This window comes from Haliotis cracherodii, unplaced genomic scaffold (assembly GCF_022045235.1).
Source record: "Haliotis cracherodii isolate W230 unplaced genomic scaffold, xgHalCrac1.p SCAF_2, whole genome shotgun sequence".
NCBI classification, from domain to species: Eukaryota; Metazoa; Mollusca; class Gastropoda; order Lepetellida; family Haliotidae; genus Haliotis; species Haliotis cracherodii.
The window spans coordinates 3,953,883-3,972,031 of NW_027266275.1; the positions used below are offsets into that span (position 1 = coordinate 3,953,883).

Genomic DNA, 18,149 nt, shown 5'->3' on the forward strand with positions numbered 1-18,149 from the left:
GGTCGACTCCTTCCTCCTTGATGAAGGTGACAATGACATCGATGATGGTGAGAATGTATTGGAGCCAAGTTCCAAGTTCCTCCTTCATACCGAGAGTGGCGACGCCCAGGGCCTACAGACAGTAGACCCAGAAACTCATGCTAGATTAGAAGCTTTGCTTGAAGCTGCAGGTAATAGCACCTAATCTGTTGTTTTTCATCCCACAGGTACGAGAAATCTGCATCAGCAGCAAGTTGTCATTGTTAACGTATCAGTTTTGTTTCTGGAAGAATTGGCTGCATCCATGGTCTCGTGGATAGAGTGTCTGCACAAAGAGAAGGTGGTCAGCAGTTGATCCCTACCCATGTCATACCTAAACACATTTTAAGATGGTACTTGTAAACCTGCTCGGCATTAAGGGAATAGAAAAAAATGTGCATGCATGTCACTATACAAGTGCAATAATTTTGGATGTGACTTTAAACACCATCTCACCTCACCTCACCTCTTCAAGAATCATGTGCAGGCCTCCCAAAGTTTAACAGCCAACCAAAAGTACAATCTGTGGGTCACACAATAGTTGATCTTACCTACATTCTTTTTCATCTGTCAACCATGTGTTCATCTGGCCCAGATTTGGATATACAAGGAATATCGCCGATTGCAACAGAGCCAAACATTCAGGTGTTATGACACAAATTGTTATGTATATCTTGGAGAAAAGATTGCATTTGTTTCGAGGGAATCTTGGGGTCAGATATTAAAAGAAGGAATTTTGTACTTCTCCAGACCAGGATTCCTTTCATGGCAGAGGACTTCGCAGAGACAAACCACAAGGCTCTTATCAGCCCTGTCATGGAAAGTTCTAGGGCAGGGGTGGGGATAAGGGGAAACGCTGCAGTGTGTTGGAAGCTCCCACAGCCAGTCGTCCCAATCGTCGACACCCATGCAGACGGGAGACTGAGCCTCTTCTGGCAGAACGAGGCTGTACTGAAGGACACTTTCATACTCAATGGCTGCGGCTACCGTCTGAACAAAGAGGAAGCTTCACCGTTTATCCAAGGAAGCAAAATACTTCTACTAAAATCCAACATAGACATCTTTTTGAAGAAAAGAGCTGTAGAGATTGTACACACCCCAGCGTTGACACCGGGCTTTTACTCTCCAATCTTTCTGGTACCCAAGAAGGACTTGGACAAGATGTGGATGATTCACAATCTCTCCAGTGTTCAACGAGCGCTGCCGGGAGCTTCCACCTTACTTACGCCTCACAACCTTGAGACTGCATGCAGTTCAGGACCTCGATTTACGTCATCTGTCGCCTGCCCTGCGTCAATCACGCACACTTCACCAATGGCAAGTGTTGTTGTGGCAGCTTACTTCAGCCCAGGATTTGACAAGCAGAGGATGCCTTCATTTGCACCCAATACAACAGTTCCTTCCTCCTTCCATCAGATGCCAGGATGTGTACACTGCCATCACTCTACCATCCTACATTCAGACTCTTATGAGGTGTCTCCTTATCCGGGCTAACACCGAACCTAAACCTGTTCATAGTAGCCTCCCTTCAGGGGTGGGCTGCTCGTTTACAGGGCCAGACAGGCTCAGGGCTGTGGTCAAGCGTACAGCGTACTTGGCACATTAAACAACCCCGAGTTGGAAGTGCTCATTCTGGCTATCTCACATTGGCAGGAGCAGCTACAGTTCATCCAACTCGCAATATCCACCGAAAACAGCCCGTTCAGGTTCTTTCGTCTAGTGGATCATCTGGGACAACAATTCATTGTCCAGAACATCTCGGATGTCAGAACATTCTGGTCGACACCATATCCCAGCCAGACAAGGTGGCTCCCACAGAGTGGAAACTTTACTCAGAGGTGTGACAACTGGTGATTCAGGGCTACGGTCAACCAAACATCGACCTGTTTGTGACTCACCAACACCACAGACTTATGACATTTGTCTCCTGGCTCCTGGCTCCTGGCTCCTGGCTCCCGGCTCTGCAGGTTTGGGCAGTAGACATATTCAGCATGCCCTGGGAAGGGCTAAAAGTGTACACTTTTCTGCCTCCTGTACTTTGGTCGCGCCTTGCAGGAGATGATCCACTATACCTCCTAACCAACTCATCCATCCTCACAGCAAACTACCTCATCCGATGCCAGGCAGATTGCACGCTTAGTTCGTCTTCAAAAGTCGTTGAGCGCAAAGGGCGACTGAGGCCTTTGCCTTTGCACATCGCCACTCATAGAGCGGAAGGTCCAGGATTCGATCCCTGGCGGCGTCATACCAAAAGATGGCGCTTGGCATTAAGGGGATAAAACAGGAATGGGTCGACTAGGAGTCTAACTGTGTCTGAGTGGGATATTCATGTTAAAACTGTGGCATGGTATCTCAGTGTACTAGCACTATAAATTACCAGGGGGTTATATGATGACAAGTGGCGATCATTTGAACCCTTTTGTAAGGCAAAGAATCAAGATCCCACGACAGCGTCACCTCAATTCTTAGCTGAATACTTCCTACATTTGCGTACCAAAAGACACTTGAAAGGTAGCACCATTACAGCCTATTTGGTAGTGCTTAATTCAGTGTTGGCTGGTCTGGGGAATCGCAAAATGACAGATGTCCTGGAACTACAGGCCGTACTACGCTCTTTCAGCCTTGAGGATCAGAAGGCCAAATTTCGTCCCCTTGCTTGGGATTTGAATGTGGTACTTTGAGGTTTGTGCAGCCCCCCCCTTGAGCCTCTCGACACATCCTCATTTTATGACCTCACCAAGCAGGGGTTATCCTGGAAATTTTTACCTATGAGAGAAAATTTCCACTGGTCCAAAAGCAATGAGATTTTTTGGCATGTGATGAGATTTTGCTAATTTTCAGAGATATTTCATCTTTACACAGTGGGGAAACTGTATTTGATTTTTGGTACTTGTGACTCAAATAATGTTGCAAGTAATATTACTAGATTATTATCCCCCCGGCATATAATGCGGGCGGATATAGCGATCAGCCAGTCGGTCCGTCCGTCCGTAATCATTTCCTTTTCCGGGGCAGAATTCGAAAACCATTCAGTGTATTTGATCGAAACTTGGCAAAGCTATCAGGCACATACTGAAGTGGTGCCTTTTGATATTTTGGGATTTTTCTAATTTTTATTTTGAACCAAGTCCTATTGGTGTTTCCAGACTGACCAGAGTAACTTGCAGGTATTTTCAAAGTTTGAAAAGAATTGTATCTCATTTAGTTATTGTTTCTTGTAATTTGTCATTTGTTTACATAAAAAAAAACCCCACAGAAACACACTTGTTTTACTTTCCATTTCATATGGATGCGACCATGGTGGATCTTTTGTGGGTAAACAATGTATGCTTCTTAAAGAACATTCAGCTGTTGACTCATTACATACAGAATTGCTCATTTACTAGTGGTTACTTTACAGACGGCTGCCGGGGGGATATGTCATCTTTCTCTTGTATAGTAGGGCTGTTACAATTCACTCGTGTATTCGGTGAATCGAACCGTATCCATTCTAGAATTGAATTCGCTATTCGTGACCAGTAGAATCGAATATTTATGAATATGCAGTCATGTTCATTTACATACCCTGTATCTTAATATATCCATAAGCACATATAATATGCATAGATTTCTTCAAAGACAACACTCTTATGATATTTAATTTGACAGTAATGTGGTCATTGGTCATTGTCATTTGAGCAGATACTAGTACCTGGATAGGGGAAGTATATAAATGTATAATATGTTAATAATTAACAAACCATGTCAAATAATTTGTTTTGCTTTTGTTTCATTGAATATAACAAATACCATCCATCAACTGCTGAGTGACTTGTTATTGTATTTGTGAATAAATATTCGTATTGGTTACACTATATTCGTGATACAAATCCTATTCGCCTCATAGTGTATTCATTGCAGCCCTATCATAAAGATATATGCTTGGATATCCTATTTTCGAATATTATTATTCCACTGCGAATACATTTATTTAAAAATAGTGGTATTAACAAAAATTTACATTTGACTTATATTTCTGTTCATTGTCTATTTTAGGAGACATTACACTAATATTTATGTATTTCTGTTCATTGTCAACTTAATGGGGAATTATTCGTGAGGACATTATAGATCGTTTAGGAGGCATGTTACCACAATCGGCTGTTCATTTCGTTGGCATTATTTTAGCTTACACTAATCTTCCATTTTACTGTTTGTTTACTTGGACTTATCTGCAGTTCTCGTGTTTTTTTCTGTAAATAAGATTAAACCAGCCCTACTGTCCGTCTTTTGTGATTTTCACCTTACAGTTTCCTTGACAACTTGTCGTTTGGAGGGATTATGATTATTAAGGTTTTTGACATCTAAAGGTATACCCACCGCCATACCATCTGATACAGATGCATTAAGGAGTAATGCAGGATAAGTAAACACAAGCCTTGTGGTTAAGCGTTCGCTTGTCATGCTGAAGAACTGGTTTCGATTCCCCACAAGGGTACAATGTGTGAAGCCCATTTCTGATGTCCCCTGCTGTGATGTTGAATGAATATTGCTAAAAGCGGCATGAAAACAAATATGTAAAAACTCCTGATCTGAAATGCCCCAGGTTTGTTATAACTCCTGAGAATTTGCGTCGTTTTGAAGCCGACAGCTTCACAGATGAGTGATTTGTAACCAAGGACGAGCCGTGGGTTTACCAGTATCAGTCAGATATTAAGTAACAGCCATTGCAGTGGAAACATTAAACATCTCCGACGACAATGCACTTGTGCACACGTCTGATGTTATTTATGCTGTGGAGGACTATTTATAACACCAGGAGGAAGCCTTCTACACCAGTGGGATCCAGACACTCCAGCATCGTTGGCCAAAGTGTGAAGACTTCGAAGGGGATGATGTTAAAAAATGATTTGCAACCAACTCCATCGTAGCTCTTAACCCTTTGGCCACCCCTCGTACCTCAGGACCCTCCTGAATTTGAAAACTGCTTATGGATGCCCCCTAATCCATGTCATTCTGACCTCTTGCTTAACAGAATAAACACATAACACATTTGTTATCCTTAGAATAAATCAATAAACAATGTGTGTGACCAATTAGCTGTGTAATTGATGTTGATGCTTCTGAGAAAGGGCTTGTCTCAGCACAACACATCCTCATGATACAACAAACAAGTCTCACTGTTGGAGTGATACTACAGTCAAGAGTGGTGTGGAACAGTATTCCAGTGTATTAAGATCTAAATCTAAATTTTGAAATACAGGTAAATTGTGTTTTACATTAAGGTTTCAATTGAATTTAACTTGCTTTGTCTTCCAGGAATTAGTAAATTGTCGTCCAAAGATGGAAAAGCCTTGACGGATCCAGAGGTGCTGCGGACTTTGACGTCATCCGTGAGCAGTGCCCTGGATGAGGCTGCCCAGGCTCTACACAGAATGCGAGCAGAGCAACAGAATCAACTTGCCCCAAATGAATGGTAAGAATTATGTACATGTGTCTGTTGATTCTCAGGGGTGAGAATCTTCTGCAGATCCACGATTTTCAGTGAATTTTTGTAACCACAAATTTATTAAAATGTCATGGCTTCCCCGTTTGTTTTAATTCAGAAGAAATTTTATGAAGATGTCATATTATTTTCACAAATAATAGTTTTTCTTTTTTGTATGCAGAATTCCATGTACAATTTGATCAAGTGAATTGATGTTATTGTGTTGTTTCCAGTGCGAGATCCCTTGCCGAGGCTTGCGGTGAGGGAGATGTGAACGTACGCAAGTTGTACGATGGAGGCAATGTGCCTGAACCCGAAGAAGGAGAAAGTTTGCTATCCTTAGCATGCTCTGCAGGATATTATGAACTAGCACAGGTGAGGAGGCAGTGAATGATGATGTCAGGGGGAGAGAATGGCCTCACTAAGTGATGCTTAGTCTTAGCAGTTGCATCACATAGCGGGCCCTTAATGATTGTGAATGATTGACAAAGAATGTAGTGCTGTCTTGAAACTTGCAGTTCATGATAGAGGAAACAATTAACAAATGATTAAGCTGTAAATGTTCGTGTTGTGAGGTATTTAAATAGGATTGGGCATGGTTATCTGCCATCGACACATTTCGTCATAACATTCAGGACAATGTTTCTGCATCTCAGGTCTTGTTGGCTATGAAAGCCAATGTGGAAGACCGTGGAATCAAAGGTGACTGCACTCCCCTGATGGAGGCTGCGAGTGGTGGTCATGTAGACATTGTCCGTCTACTGATCTCCCATGGAGCTGATGTGGATGCACAATCCTCCGCAGGTGGGTGCTTACTCTTAATTGTTATTCATTACTCTACCATTATTCAAATGTATATTAGGTGGCGCTGTAGCATTGGCTCTGTAAGTGGTTTCTTCTTGTGTGGTAGTATTTCGAGTTGAATAGGTTTGCTCGTCACGCCGACGACCCGGGTTCGATTTCCGACATTGGTACAATGTGTGAAGCCCATTTCTGGTGTCACCAGTTGTGATATTTGCTGGAATATTGCTAAAAGCGGTGTAAAAACATACTCACTCACTCATTAACTCACTCACTCAAGTTGAGTTGATTCTTTCCTACATAAGGATTCACATGTTTACCCCTCATGAGAATTGAAATTAATTATCTTATTATATTTTGGGGGAGGGAGGGGGGGAACTGATCCTGGATTAGAAATTGATACTCATCCTATGGTCCTTGCCATACTGTCCAATAGTAAAGGTATCATAAGGACTAGTAGAAATTTGTCCTTATTTGTGATAAGGACTAGTGGACTTATATTTGCTGTGATATTCATTGAAGCTTAGCCCATGGCTCAGATTGTTCAAGGTTGTGTTTATAATGGTCACATCACTAATAGTTTCATGTATCAAAACCTCAGGTAGCTTTAAGTTGACTGTTTTAATTGTTAGTGTGAAATACTTATTCTGAAGCTTGAGCTGATTGATCCTTGACCTTGTTCAGGCAACACCCCTCTCCACTACGCAGCATGTGGTGGGTACAAGGAGGTTGTACAAGAACTGATCAAAGCTAATGCACGAGTGGAGGTGCACAATGAGAATGGACACACTCCCCTGATGGAAGCAGCCAGTGCCGGCCATGTGGAGGTAGCTCGCATCCTGCTAGACAACGGGGCTGGAATCAACACTCACTCGAATGAGTTCAAGGAGAGTGCACTCACATTAGCATGCTACAAAGGTATTGTTGTTGTTCAATTCTTTCATTACTATTGATTATTCTATTTAATTTTTTGGTGCATTGTGACTGAAAAGTGGACAGTATTTACCTTAATGCTAACACAGGGAAGTTGAAGTAAGCTGTAGTGTGCATTCTCACATCTCAAAAGTTACAGATTAGATGATCAGCACAGGTACTCTGTGAAACCCATTCCTATATTCCCAGTTGTGACATGAGACCCTCTTTACATTATCTGTACATAGATAAACCAATTTATTGAATTTCAGGTCACCTTGAGATGGTGAAATTCCTTCTGGAGGCGGGAGCTGACCAGGAACACAAGACGGACGAGATGCACACAGCGCTGATGGAGGCGTCCATGGATGGCCATGTGGAGGTGGCCAGACTGCTGCTTGACAGTGGAGCACAGGTCAGTCTGCGTAGGCTGTTGACAGACCAGATTGGAGAGAATAGGTCACTAGTTTTCTTGTCGCAGATGCAGACTAATGAGGATCTGGTAGTTAAAAAGTGTGGCCTTACTGAGTGTCATTGTGCCCATATCGTGTAGATGATTGCTCATGCTATCAACCTCTGCTTTGCTTGGACTTTAGTGGCATATCAACCAGAATAGATCCTCACTTCCTTGACTAAAATAGAGATCAGGTGGTCACACTCACTGTCTTAAAGCCCACCCTGACAATAAATAGCCTGCAAGGTGGCGGTGTTTCAGTTTCAAACAGTGACTGTCAGAGTTCGCCATCTCCATTCCGACGTGAAATATTATAAAGTTTTAGTACCTCATTATTTCCTACTTCTGTCAAAATTGTGCACCTAATTGATTACTACTACCACTGCACAGTCACAAAGATCCAGGTCATTTTTTTTAAACTGTATATTTGTAATACGTTTCTGAAAGCGACTTGATTTACATCCTAAGTTAATTTGTACACTAGTACCATGTGTTTTGAACTTTTTTTAAAATGTCATAAATTTACTTATACAAATATGGAAAGACTTTTAAACAAAATTGTTTTTTATTTAGTCCACCCGCTCTCTTGTTGGTTGAGGTTGTAGATGAGAAACACATTAAAAAAATTATGGATGGCCTAATGCAAATGATACATGTCACAAAAGGAATCAACAGGGAATTATAATCTGGGTCACGGGAACCCGCATAGTTTCACAGAGTGACTTGACACAAGGAGCTTTCGGACAAATGTGACTCTGCCAAAACACATTGCTACTGGGCAGTGAAAACATGTGACAGAACCACTAAAAACCTACTTTCATTACTTGCCAATATTTTATGCCATTACCAGGGTTTTCACCATCATTGTCATCTAGATTCCATATGTAGGCAAGACGAAAGTGACTGAAACCCTGTTGAAATAACCGATTGCCATGGATATTTTGAGAAATGCTATTCATAAGCTGCAAATATAACATACACCACAGGATAATGATTGGTGCCGTGATACACATTATGATGCATGTTTTAATAACGCTGCTCTTATTCATCACGACAAACGTATTTCGTTCTCATCCAGAGAATACAAGCGCAGGACTAATTTAAATTATGACATGGCAGGTAGGATTTGAAACAAAACAATTATGTGTTTGTTGAAAAGTCTTTGAATCATTTGATTGATATTATTACCTTTAAGATTGATGTCCTTGTTGTGAAACGACCCAGGTGGTCGGGTGTTTACATGTCATGACGCATCATCCCCCATTTACTAATTAACCATTAAAATTTGTGTTATGACGTCTTGATGACAATTTTCTCTTTAAGAGTTTTGATATTTGATAAAGTTTGAAATATTGTAATTACCAAAATATTAAGTCTAACTTCCGTGCACTTTGACAGAAAATTATTGATTATTGTTGGGGTGTTCTTTGTAAAGGTTTTCTCACCTAAATGATGTATACTTCTACAGGTGAACATGCCTGCTGATAGCTTTGAGTCCCCGCTTACTCTGGCTGCATGTGGAGGTCATGTTGAGCTGGCGGCTCTGCTGATTGAGCGTGGAGCTAACATCGAGGAAGTCAATGATGAGGGTTACACCCCTTTGATGGAGGCTGCACGAGAGGGACATGATGAGATGGTGGCACTCCTACTCTCTCATGGTAAGTGGTTGATTACCTTATATCATCTACATTTCTACAGCAAATAGTTAATATTATTGATTTGTTGGATTCATTTTGATTATTTACAAGCCATCCTGAAATAGTTGGAATATTACTGGTTGGCGTAAAACAACATTCACTCCGTAGTTTGATTGTAAAACCAATATCCATGATCAGCAAATCTATTTACCCACAGATGCTGACATTAATGCCCAAACTGAAGAGACCCAAGAGACCGCCTTGACCTTGGCATGCTGCGGTGGCTTCCTGGAGGTAGCCGACTTCCTGATCAAGGCTGGTGCCGACATTGAGCTGGGGTGCAGCACCCCTCTCATGGAGGCAGCTCAGGAAGGCCACCTAGAGCTTGTCAAGTATCTGCTGGACCACAGTAAGTTAAACTATTGGAACAAGGTTGTATCACAATATCTCAATGTGATTGTAAGTGAAAATGAATACTTTTTTTTACAAAGCCCATGTTATTACTGTATTGACAAGACAAGTCATGCTTCTTGAAGATTTTAAATTGTCAAGAGAAAAAGTAATTTTTGTGTCAACTTGTACAAGAACTTTCATACAAATAGATTTGATGTTTTCATACACAAAATCATGCCTTGTCATTTCATGTTATTTTTCAGATGCCAATGTCCATGCTCAGACTGGCACGGGAGACACTGCCCTCACATATGCCTGTGAGAATGGTCACACTGATGTTGCAGAGTTGCTTCTTGAAAGAGGAGCAGAGCTGGTGAGTTTCCTTGCAATACCCGAACTAACAGTTACTTATTCTTTCAATTCTGTTTCCACTGAAATCTAAATAAACATGTTTTTCTCTGTCTCTATTTTAAGAAAGACAAACTTTTAATTCCTGAGAATATCCTACCTCTATTACATCACTGATGTTGATGCTAGCACTCACAGGAAAGAAGTGAGGTTTCCTGCCTTGTGCATGTACAAGAGCCTTAGGGCAGCAAGATACAATTTTATGCACAACTGTTTATGGAAAGTTATGGCATTGAAGAGGACTCCAGTTGAAAATCTGAATGTTTTATTGTGTGATGATGGCCAAATATTAGGATTAATGGCAGTGATGTAATACAGGTAGTATTCTTAGGAGTATTTACAATGATAACTATTGTTGGATGTTCCGTGTTTGAAGGAGTGTACTAACCTGTTCTTTGTGCCTCAATAGGAACATGAGTCTGAGGGAGGAAGAACTCCCCTCATGAAGGCTGCAAGAGCTGGTCACCTCTGTACTGTCAACTTCATCATCATCAAAGGTAACCCCTGCAATCTGAAAAATGTTCTGTAACTTTCATCTAGTCATTATTCCATATATTTCAACCACTATGGGAACAGGTGAATCCAATAGTAATGTCACGTGCCCAACCAATCTCCTTATCTGACTTCTGAATGAGACTTCTGTCCTTTCAGGATTAATTACCAGTTCTTTTGCTTCAGGAGCTGATGTTAATCGTGCAACAACTACCAATGACCACACTGTGTTGTCTCTGGCCTGTGCTGGGGGCCACTTGGCTGTTGTCGAGTTGCTCCTTGCTCACGGAGCTGATCCAGGACACAGGCTCAAGGTTTGTGTTTCAAGGCTTCATTTAATGGATATATGATTCACTTTGCAAGTAAAGGACAGACTTATACCAGATGTTGGTCACTTCTGTCTACTTTTAATATTTTTTTGTGCAATGTTTTCATTGTTACCTAGAATACACCCTGTGGATATTGTGTACATGTCTTGATGCGTAACCTTGTTAATGAATAAGCCCAAATAACTTTCTTATTGGTATGGTATGTTATCAATGCTGTTTGTGTTCACCAGGACGGGTCCACCATGATCATCGAGGCTGCGAAGGGAGGCCACACTCAGGTGGTGAAGCTTCTGCTAGAGTGGCCCAACAGGGTCCTCATGGCCAACTCACCTGACCTGCCGCAGATCAATGCTGCAGACTCCAACCATGAGGAGGTAAGGAAAACAAACATCTTTCTCACAGGAAGTGTCACGTGACCTGCCGCAGATCAATGCTGCAGACTCAAACCATGAGGAGGTAAGGAAAACAAGCATCTTTCTCACAGGAAGTGTCACGTGACCTGCCGCAGATCAATGCTGCAGACTCAAACCATGAGGAGGTAAGGAAAACAAGTATCTTTCTCACAGGAAGTGTCACGTGACCTGCCTCAGATCAATGCTGCAGATCCAACCATGAGGAGGTAAAGAAAACAAGCATCTTTCTCGCAGGAAGTGTCACGTGACCTGCCGCAGATCAATGCTGCAGACTCCAACCATGAGGAGGTAAGGAAAACAAGCATCTTTCTCGCAGGAAGTGTCACGTGACCTGCCGCAGATCAATGCTGCAGACTCCAACCATGAGGAGGTAAGGAAAACAAGCATCTTTCTCACAGGAAGTGTCACGTGACCTGCCGCAGATAAAGCAGCAGTCAGTCGGCAAGGCAGCATTGGCCAAACATCTTCCGTAAAACAGTACAGCTTTTTGGGGGGTGAATTTGACACACACAATACTACACAAAGATAAGGGACATCAGAGATTACCCTTCCATGGAGAAATTGAGCAAGGGGAATTTTGGGGGGCATGTCATGGAAAGGTCAAGGACATCGGTGTAACCTCAAGCTTTTTGTGACTTTTTTTTTCTTTTCAAAATGTATTCATTCAATTAACATTAAATATGTTATATGCTTTTTCTCAGATGGGACCCTGCTTTGTTTAGATTAGTCAATGGTAAAGGTCAGCATTCAGGTTTTTGTAGAACATACCCTGAAGATGGTGAAGCAGAAATCCTTATGAATCCATCCTATGTCATTGGAGCAGGGGGTTTTATCTCTTAAATTATTTAAGTGGGCACTGATGTTTTATCAGTGAGTCATTTACATTCCCCTGTGATATTAGGAAGTGAACATTGTTCTTAATATATTTTGTTTAATTACAGCAACATAGAGTCCCTGTCCAAGGTCTTGCTAACATTGTCCCACCCAATGAGCCAGACTCTCAACCCTCACCTGTCAACTTTACACCAAATATCCAAGGTATGTTGCGATTTTCCTTAATGTGATTGTTTTATGTTACTGGTTATTCATTAGTTCAAACATATATTGATAACTGAAGGACAAAGCTGTGGGAAAACAAATCAAATTAGTTCATATTATTACTTGCAGTACCAACAATAGCTGTTCACTTATTACTTCTGTCAATATATAAGACAATAGTATATGACATCAGATAACTTGGTGCCGTTGTACAAAACAACCTTAGCGCTATACCCATCGTAATTCAATGTTAAGGTATAAGAGTTACGATCACATTAGCTCTAAGATCGTTTCATATAACGGCACCCTGATGAATATAGCAATCTTTACATTAATTGATTATTCACAGGAAAAAACCCTGATGTGATAAGGCAGAACATGCAAAAATCTATTGCCAAGAGATGTTTGAATGGCCAAGTGGCCGAGGCCAAAGTGGGAAAGTCAAGCAATGCTGTGATAGCAGAGAGTCTGCAACAGTTGAACCATGATGGAGCAATGCTAGCTGATCTGGCCGAGGATAAGGCGTCTGAGAAGGTGGAGGCAATCATTAACAACATCATGGCCAAAGAGTTGATCAATACCACTCCTGCCACCAAAGAGGAGCAGATACTGAGGAAGCAGCAGATCCTGGAGGAGCTGCAGAAGGTGGAACGGGAGCTGCAGGAGAAGGCCCAGGCTCAGCTCCTGCTCAGCGCTCAGCAGCAGTTTGAGCAGCAGCAACAACAGGTGAGCCACACTCAGTTCCCACCGTGGGGATGCAGGGCAGAATAGGTGTCCAGCCCAGCATGCTTGGCATAAGAATCAACAATTGAGGATTAGGTGGTAACTATGTGTTAACAGGATTGCCGCTGGTGTCCTGTCCTAGACATTGTTACTCACATGTTGCCATGTCAAAGCCAGAATAGCTGTTTTCAGCTTCAACTTACAAACTCACAGCAGTTGTAGATTTTAAGAGCAAGACTGAGCACATAAGTACGTGCTAGTCATTGACATATTAATCTACTGATGATCAGTACTGAGAATCAGATTGTCATAACTCCAAGCATCCAAACAGCTGCAGGGAAGAGTCACCATGTTGCATTTCTCATTTCATCACAAACTTAATCTAATTAGAAGTATATGATGGTGATAATGCAGTTTTAATCAAACTTTGATCTTTGGATACTTCACTACTATTTATCATTACCAATTTGTTACAGGTGCTTGTTCAGACTGCAGCAAAAATTAAGAATGCAGCTCAGGCAAAGCAAGGAGAGCGGAAGGATGATGGATCTAGTCAGTCTCAGGCTCTCCCTGAAGGACTGGGCTTAAGTGGAGTCTCCTCCGACATTCAGTTTGCTAATGACATAGCTGCACAACTGCCAAAGCTACTCACAAGTGCTGATCTCTCTGTCGCCACCCAATCTCTTCTTCCCAACTACCCTGAAGCCTTTTTACAGCCAGGGCCACAACCTCCCAACAATGGAGCATCCAACAGTATAACCGAGCAGAGACATCAAGTGGGTAAACCATCGTCCCAGTCCAAGAGAAGTGGTAACACCAAAGGGTCAAGGACCAGTAAAAACCCACCAAGCACTCAGTCGACAGCATTAAGTTCATCATCAGAGCATAATGGAGGTGAGGAGCATGGTCTCCATATTTGTAGTGATGCCACAGGTCAGTTTTACAGTAATACAGATGTTGTATTTAGTGTTTGTCATTGTTGCAGTATCATTCATGTGTATGCTTCATGAAATACAGGAAACCCTTTTGATCCCAAGGGTACCTTTCCTTTCGGTCAGTATTGATAAACCACTGATGTTTCACTTATCCTTCCTTACTCCTCAATGCATCTACTGCTTACCTTACGACAAAGACAATGGTCTTTGAGTATGAAAAATAGGTAGTTTCCGTATTCAGTCTACTTAATGCAAGATAGGTAAACAAATGTAAACAATATTTAGATTTTATTGATTTTTGTATAATTTTTACTTTTATGTATACTACACAAAAGACGGTAAAGAACAGATTCTTTCATTTGAAAGAATCGGGTGTTCTTTAACTTCTTTTGAGTAGTATATATTATTCCCAACTGTAGTAATGAGGACTAACAGGGTCCAGATTCACAAGGATTCACTCTGCTATGAACTAATTCCACATGAACTTAAATGAAATATGTGATGACTAATTAAAAAAAGGAGGATGTGGAAGATATGTGTCTCTGAATCTCAGGACTATAAGTAAATGCTGGATCCAAGCATGTGTTTCACTGTGAAATGGATAGGTTGTAATACAGCAGACTGCAGTTTGCGTCTTTTCGTTAGATCCAATAGTACTTTGTAGCCCTCCATTATGAAACTGAAATTCTGAAGACATCATTGAACCTCGTTGTTACTGTTTGAAATTGCTCTAGGAATTTAGTGAAACATTTGTAGGTGATACATGTGAAGTTATGTTTAAGGCATAGGTGGCCCTATGGTGAATGGTGTGACAATTAACTTGTGCAGGGTTACTTCCCTTAGCTGTATCAGGATGCACTTATCTTGGATTAGAATTAGATTGGAGTTACGAATAGGCCCCCAACAACCTGTGCTTGTAACAGGCAACAAAATTAATTGGGGTATCAGTCTATGCAACTTGGTTCATCGTTTGTCATCATACCCCGACTATGTGGAATGTTGCTCACAATATTAATCACTGGTTTGTCTGGTCATGGGTAAATTATTTACAGGCCGCCATCATGTAGCTGGAATATTGCCAAGTGCTACAACAAGCAAACAAACGACACAATGTTTGTGGGCTGCACAAAACTGGTGAAGTCCAGTGACCTCAATATATGTCAGTATATATTTGGGGTTTTCACCTTCATAAAGTGAACATGTTGTGATGTAAGTAAATGATGTTCAATTTAACATTATGCCCAAGTCACTCACTAACTCATGATGTGCATGTACAGGGTCACAGTCTCAGGAGCAGTTCCAACTGTCAGCCCCAGCCCAAATTGCAATGGATGCTGTACAGAGACAACAGCTGCAGGTGCTTGCTCAGCAGCAACAGCATCAGCAGCAGCTGCCACCACATATGATCCAACAGCTGCCTCAACAGCAAGACCAGCTTCTCCAGCAGATGCTGCAGCAACAGAATATACAACAACAGTATGTCCAGCCGCTGCCGCAACATGCCTTGCAACAGCTCCTACCACAGTCCAGTCTCCAGCAGCAGGTACGCCACATTGTCTCGGCTGCTCTGCCTTGTAGCAGTTAATGTGATAGGAACCCTGTTGTTACTAGTAGTGGGACAATACACTGATGCATCAGTGGATTGCGATTTTCTTTTTACTTCTTAATACAAGTAACGAACACAATCACACACAAAGTAAATGTATTCTTCAATAAATGGTACACCAAACACTAATTACTAGTGAAAATGAGTTGTGAAAACGTAAATATTTTCATCTATTGCGCCATACTTGACACTGCCAACTGTTTATCATTAGTTTGCAAGGTATTTGACCATCCTGTCTACGAAAAACATGGCTCACGCACCACAGAAAAGTGCACATGCAAGTATCATGATACATATCGGATCGTGAGCAAGTTATCGTGATATGTATCGGATCGTAATGTTGGTGTATCGTCCCAGCCCTAGTGGTCACTCAGTTAGAAAAGGACCCAAGCAACCTCTGCTGGTCATAATGAATCAACTTGGCTGATACTGTTGTCGTACACCCAAAAAATATGCTGTTAATATTAGATGAACCCCTACATGGATTCCTGGTTTGAACAGGTCCCCAGCAAGCTTTGCTGATTGTAGGAAGCGACCAAATGGATTTGTGGTCAGGTTCTGTCACTTGATTGTCTGTCATCGTACCAGGGTTAGAAATTAAGGCTAGGCCGGGGCTAGTACAAATTTTCCAATTTTCCCATTATTTTAACACAAGGGCATTTAATCTTTAACAGGGCTCATAAAGTTTTTGAGGTTAATTCTAGCCCTGTGTGCCATGATGGTGTGGATCCTTGCTCAGTATATTTAACCATGATTATTTAAAGATTGAAATCATATCCCTATAACATTGCAGAGTACTGCATTTTACAACAAACAGCCAAACTGTGTGATAGGTTAGCGTATCGTGTTATTTGGGCTATAAAAAAAATAATAATAGTCTTGGTTCTCAGGCACTGCCTGCATCCTCATAGAGTTTGCAGCATGTTTCAGTTTTATTTACATTTTCCAAAAAGATATTAAAGTTCTAAAACTTAAAAACAATGCGGTCCAATAAAGCATTCAGTTACTGCCCTTTACATGCGCATTGCTTTACTACACATCATTTGTTATGGTTATGGCAGCAATAGGAGTTTGTATGCTCTCGACAGTAGGGAGTCCCTGTCCCAGGTTGATGGTACATAACCGTTTATTTAGTGGCATACTAGTTTGAACAAACAAAAAAAGAACCCCCAAAACCACTGCTAGCCTGCTGTATATTTTCAAAAGTCATTGCCTGAGAACCAATTCTTGTGTGTTTTAAGTCCTTAACAATTTTGCATACTGTTGGTGTGGTTCTGTACTAATGTAATAGGTGGCTGCAATAAGTTAAATAAATTAAATTACAATTAATTATATGTAATGTAAATAATATATTTTATTAAAGCCAATGTTGTTATTATCTGAACAGGAGGTATTTGACATTTGTCATGAAATACAAGTTTATTTGAATGCACTTGATAGAAGACTTCTTGCATGAATTCTGTAGCTAGGAAATATGTGAAGTGATATACAAAGTGCATAATTGTTTTCTATACTGTTGACCCAGCAGCTGTTTACCCAACAGCAACAACAGCAGTTCCTCCAGCAACAACAGCAGGCACAACAACTTCTTCATCAGCAACTACAACAACAGCTGAAACAGCAACCTCCAAACAGTAACAGCAAGCAACAACACGTCCGGAAACAGCAAAGGGTTGCTCCGAACCCAGGAGAGGACTCAGCTCAGGGGAACATGCCAATACTAGGCTCACCACCACCATCCACCCCGATGACACCCAACCCCTCTCCTGCCTCCCCCCAAAGTCTTACCCCTCTGTACCCCTCAGTCGAAGTGGATGTTGATGCTGTCACAGAAAGTAACCATGACACCGCTCTCACTCTGGCCTGTGCTGGCGGCCATGCAGAACTTGTCAGTTTGTTGCTGTCCAAGGGATCAGACATTGAACATAGGGACAAGAAAGGTGTGTAACTCTAGGATTCTGCTTATTCCACAACTCTGGCTGAAAAGAATATAGTCCTTTATACATAAGATGGACTGGTCATGGGTTGTCCAAGGTTGTCCCTTTTAAGAATTTTTCAAAATTTGACATTTTTTTTCTGTCTCCATGGTAACAAGTTAGACTTAGCTGAAATGGAGGCAGATGTCGTTTCATGAGCAGAACTAAAACCCCATTCAACACTTTTCATCCAAATTTGGTACATACATTTTCAAGAGCTGAAGTGGTGCCTTTCTCCATTTAGGAATTTAAAAAAATAATCTTTTCCTGTTTAGAAAGGCAACAAGTTTGACTCTGTTCATAGTGGTGTGTTTATTTGGACCATATCTCTAAAACTAATTGGTACTCTTTGTTGAAACAAAGTTCCAAAGCCCAATTCCATGGTATTGTTTTGAGAGCTCAAAAAGGACTCTTGTATATGGACAGACAGATAAGATAGAAATTCTCTCAAGTTGGACTTAAAGTAACTGTCAGATTTGTATTTAAATCTGTGTTAGGTATGTAAAATTGAAGTAACTGTGTTGTAAGAGCTATTTCTTATTTTGTT

At 41.3% G+C, this 18,149-nt stretch overlaps 1 protein-coding gene across 6 annotated transcripts in view; it reads left to right on the forward strand.

Annotated features, from left to right (window-relative positions):
* The window catches only part of LOC139469514 (ankyrin repeat domain-containing protein 17-like), a 40,258-nt gene that overhangs the window by 7,860 nt on the left and 14,249 nt on the right, over positions 1 to 18,149 (forward strand). For 2 of the 6 annotated variants that reach the window (XM_071251702.1, XM_071251700.1), the window contains exons 2-18: positions 2 to 170; positions 5,317 to 5,473; positions 5,719 to 5,860; positions 6,142 to 6,289; positions 6,971 to 7,204; positions 7,471 to 7,613; positions 9,121 to 9,310; positions 9,507 to 9,698; positions 9,946 to 10,055; positions 10,500 to 10,587; positions 10,742 to 10,896; positions 11,142 to 11,285; positions 12,266 to 12,362; positions 12,712 to 13,088; positions 13,562 to 14,018; positions 15,298 to 15,563; positions 17,152 to 17,566. In XM_071251702.1, coding sequence (XP_071107803.1) covers positions 2 to 170; positions 5,317 to 5,473; positions 5,719 to 5,860; positions 6,142 to 6,289; positions 6,971 to 7,204; positions 7,471 to 7,613; positions 9,121 to 9,310; positions 9,507 to 9,698; positions 9,946 to 10,055; positions 10,500 to 10,587; positions 10,742 to 10,896; positions 11,142 to 11,285; positions 12,266 to 12,362; positions 12,712 to 13,088; positions 13,562 to 14,018; positions 15,298 to 15,563; positions 17,152 to 17,566 — 3,484 coding nt within the window. The remainder of the gene's footprint in view (position 1; positions 171 to 5,316; positions 5,474 to 5,718; positions 5,861 to 6,141; positions 6,290 to 6,970; positions 7,205 to 7,470; positions 7,614 to 9,120; positions 9,311 to 9,506; positions 9,699 to 9,945; positions 10,056 to 10,499; positions 10,588 to 10,741; positions 10,897 to 11,141; positions 11,286 to 12,265; positions 12,363 to 12,711; positions 13,089 to 13,561; positions 14,019 to 15,297; positions 15,564 to 17,151; positions 17,567 to 18,149) is intronic. The other 4 variants (XM_071251701.1, XM_071251703.1, XM_071251705.1 and 1 more) reach the window with 4 other exon arrangements.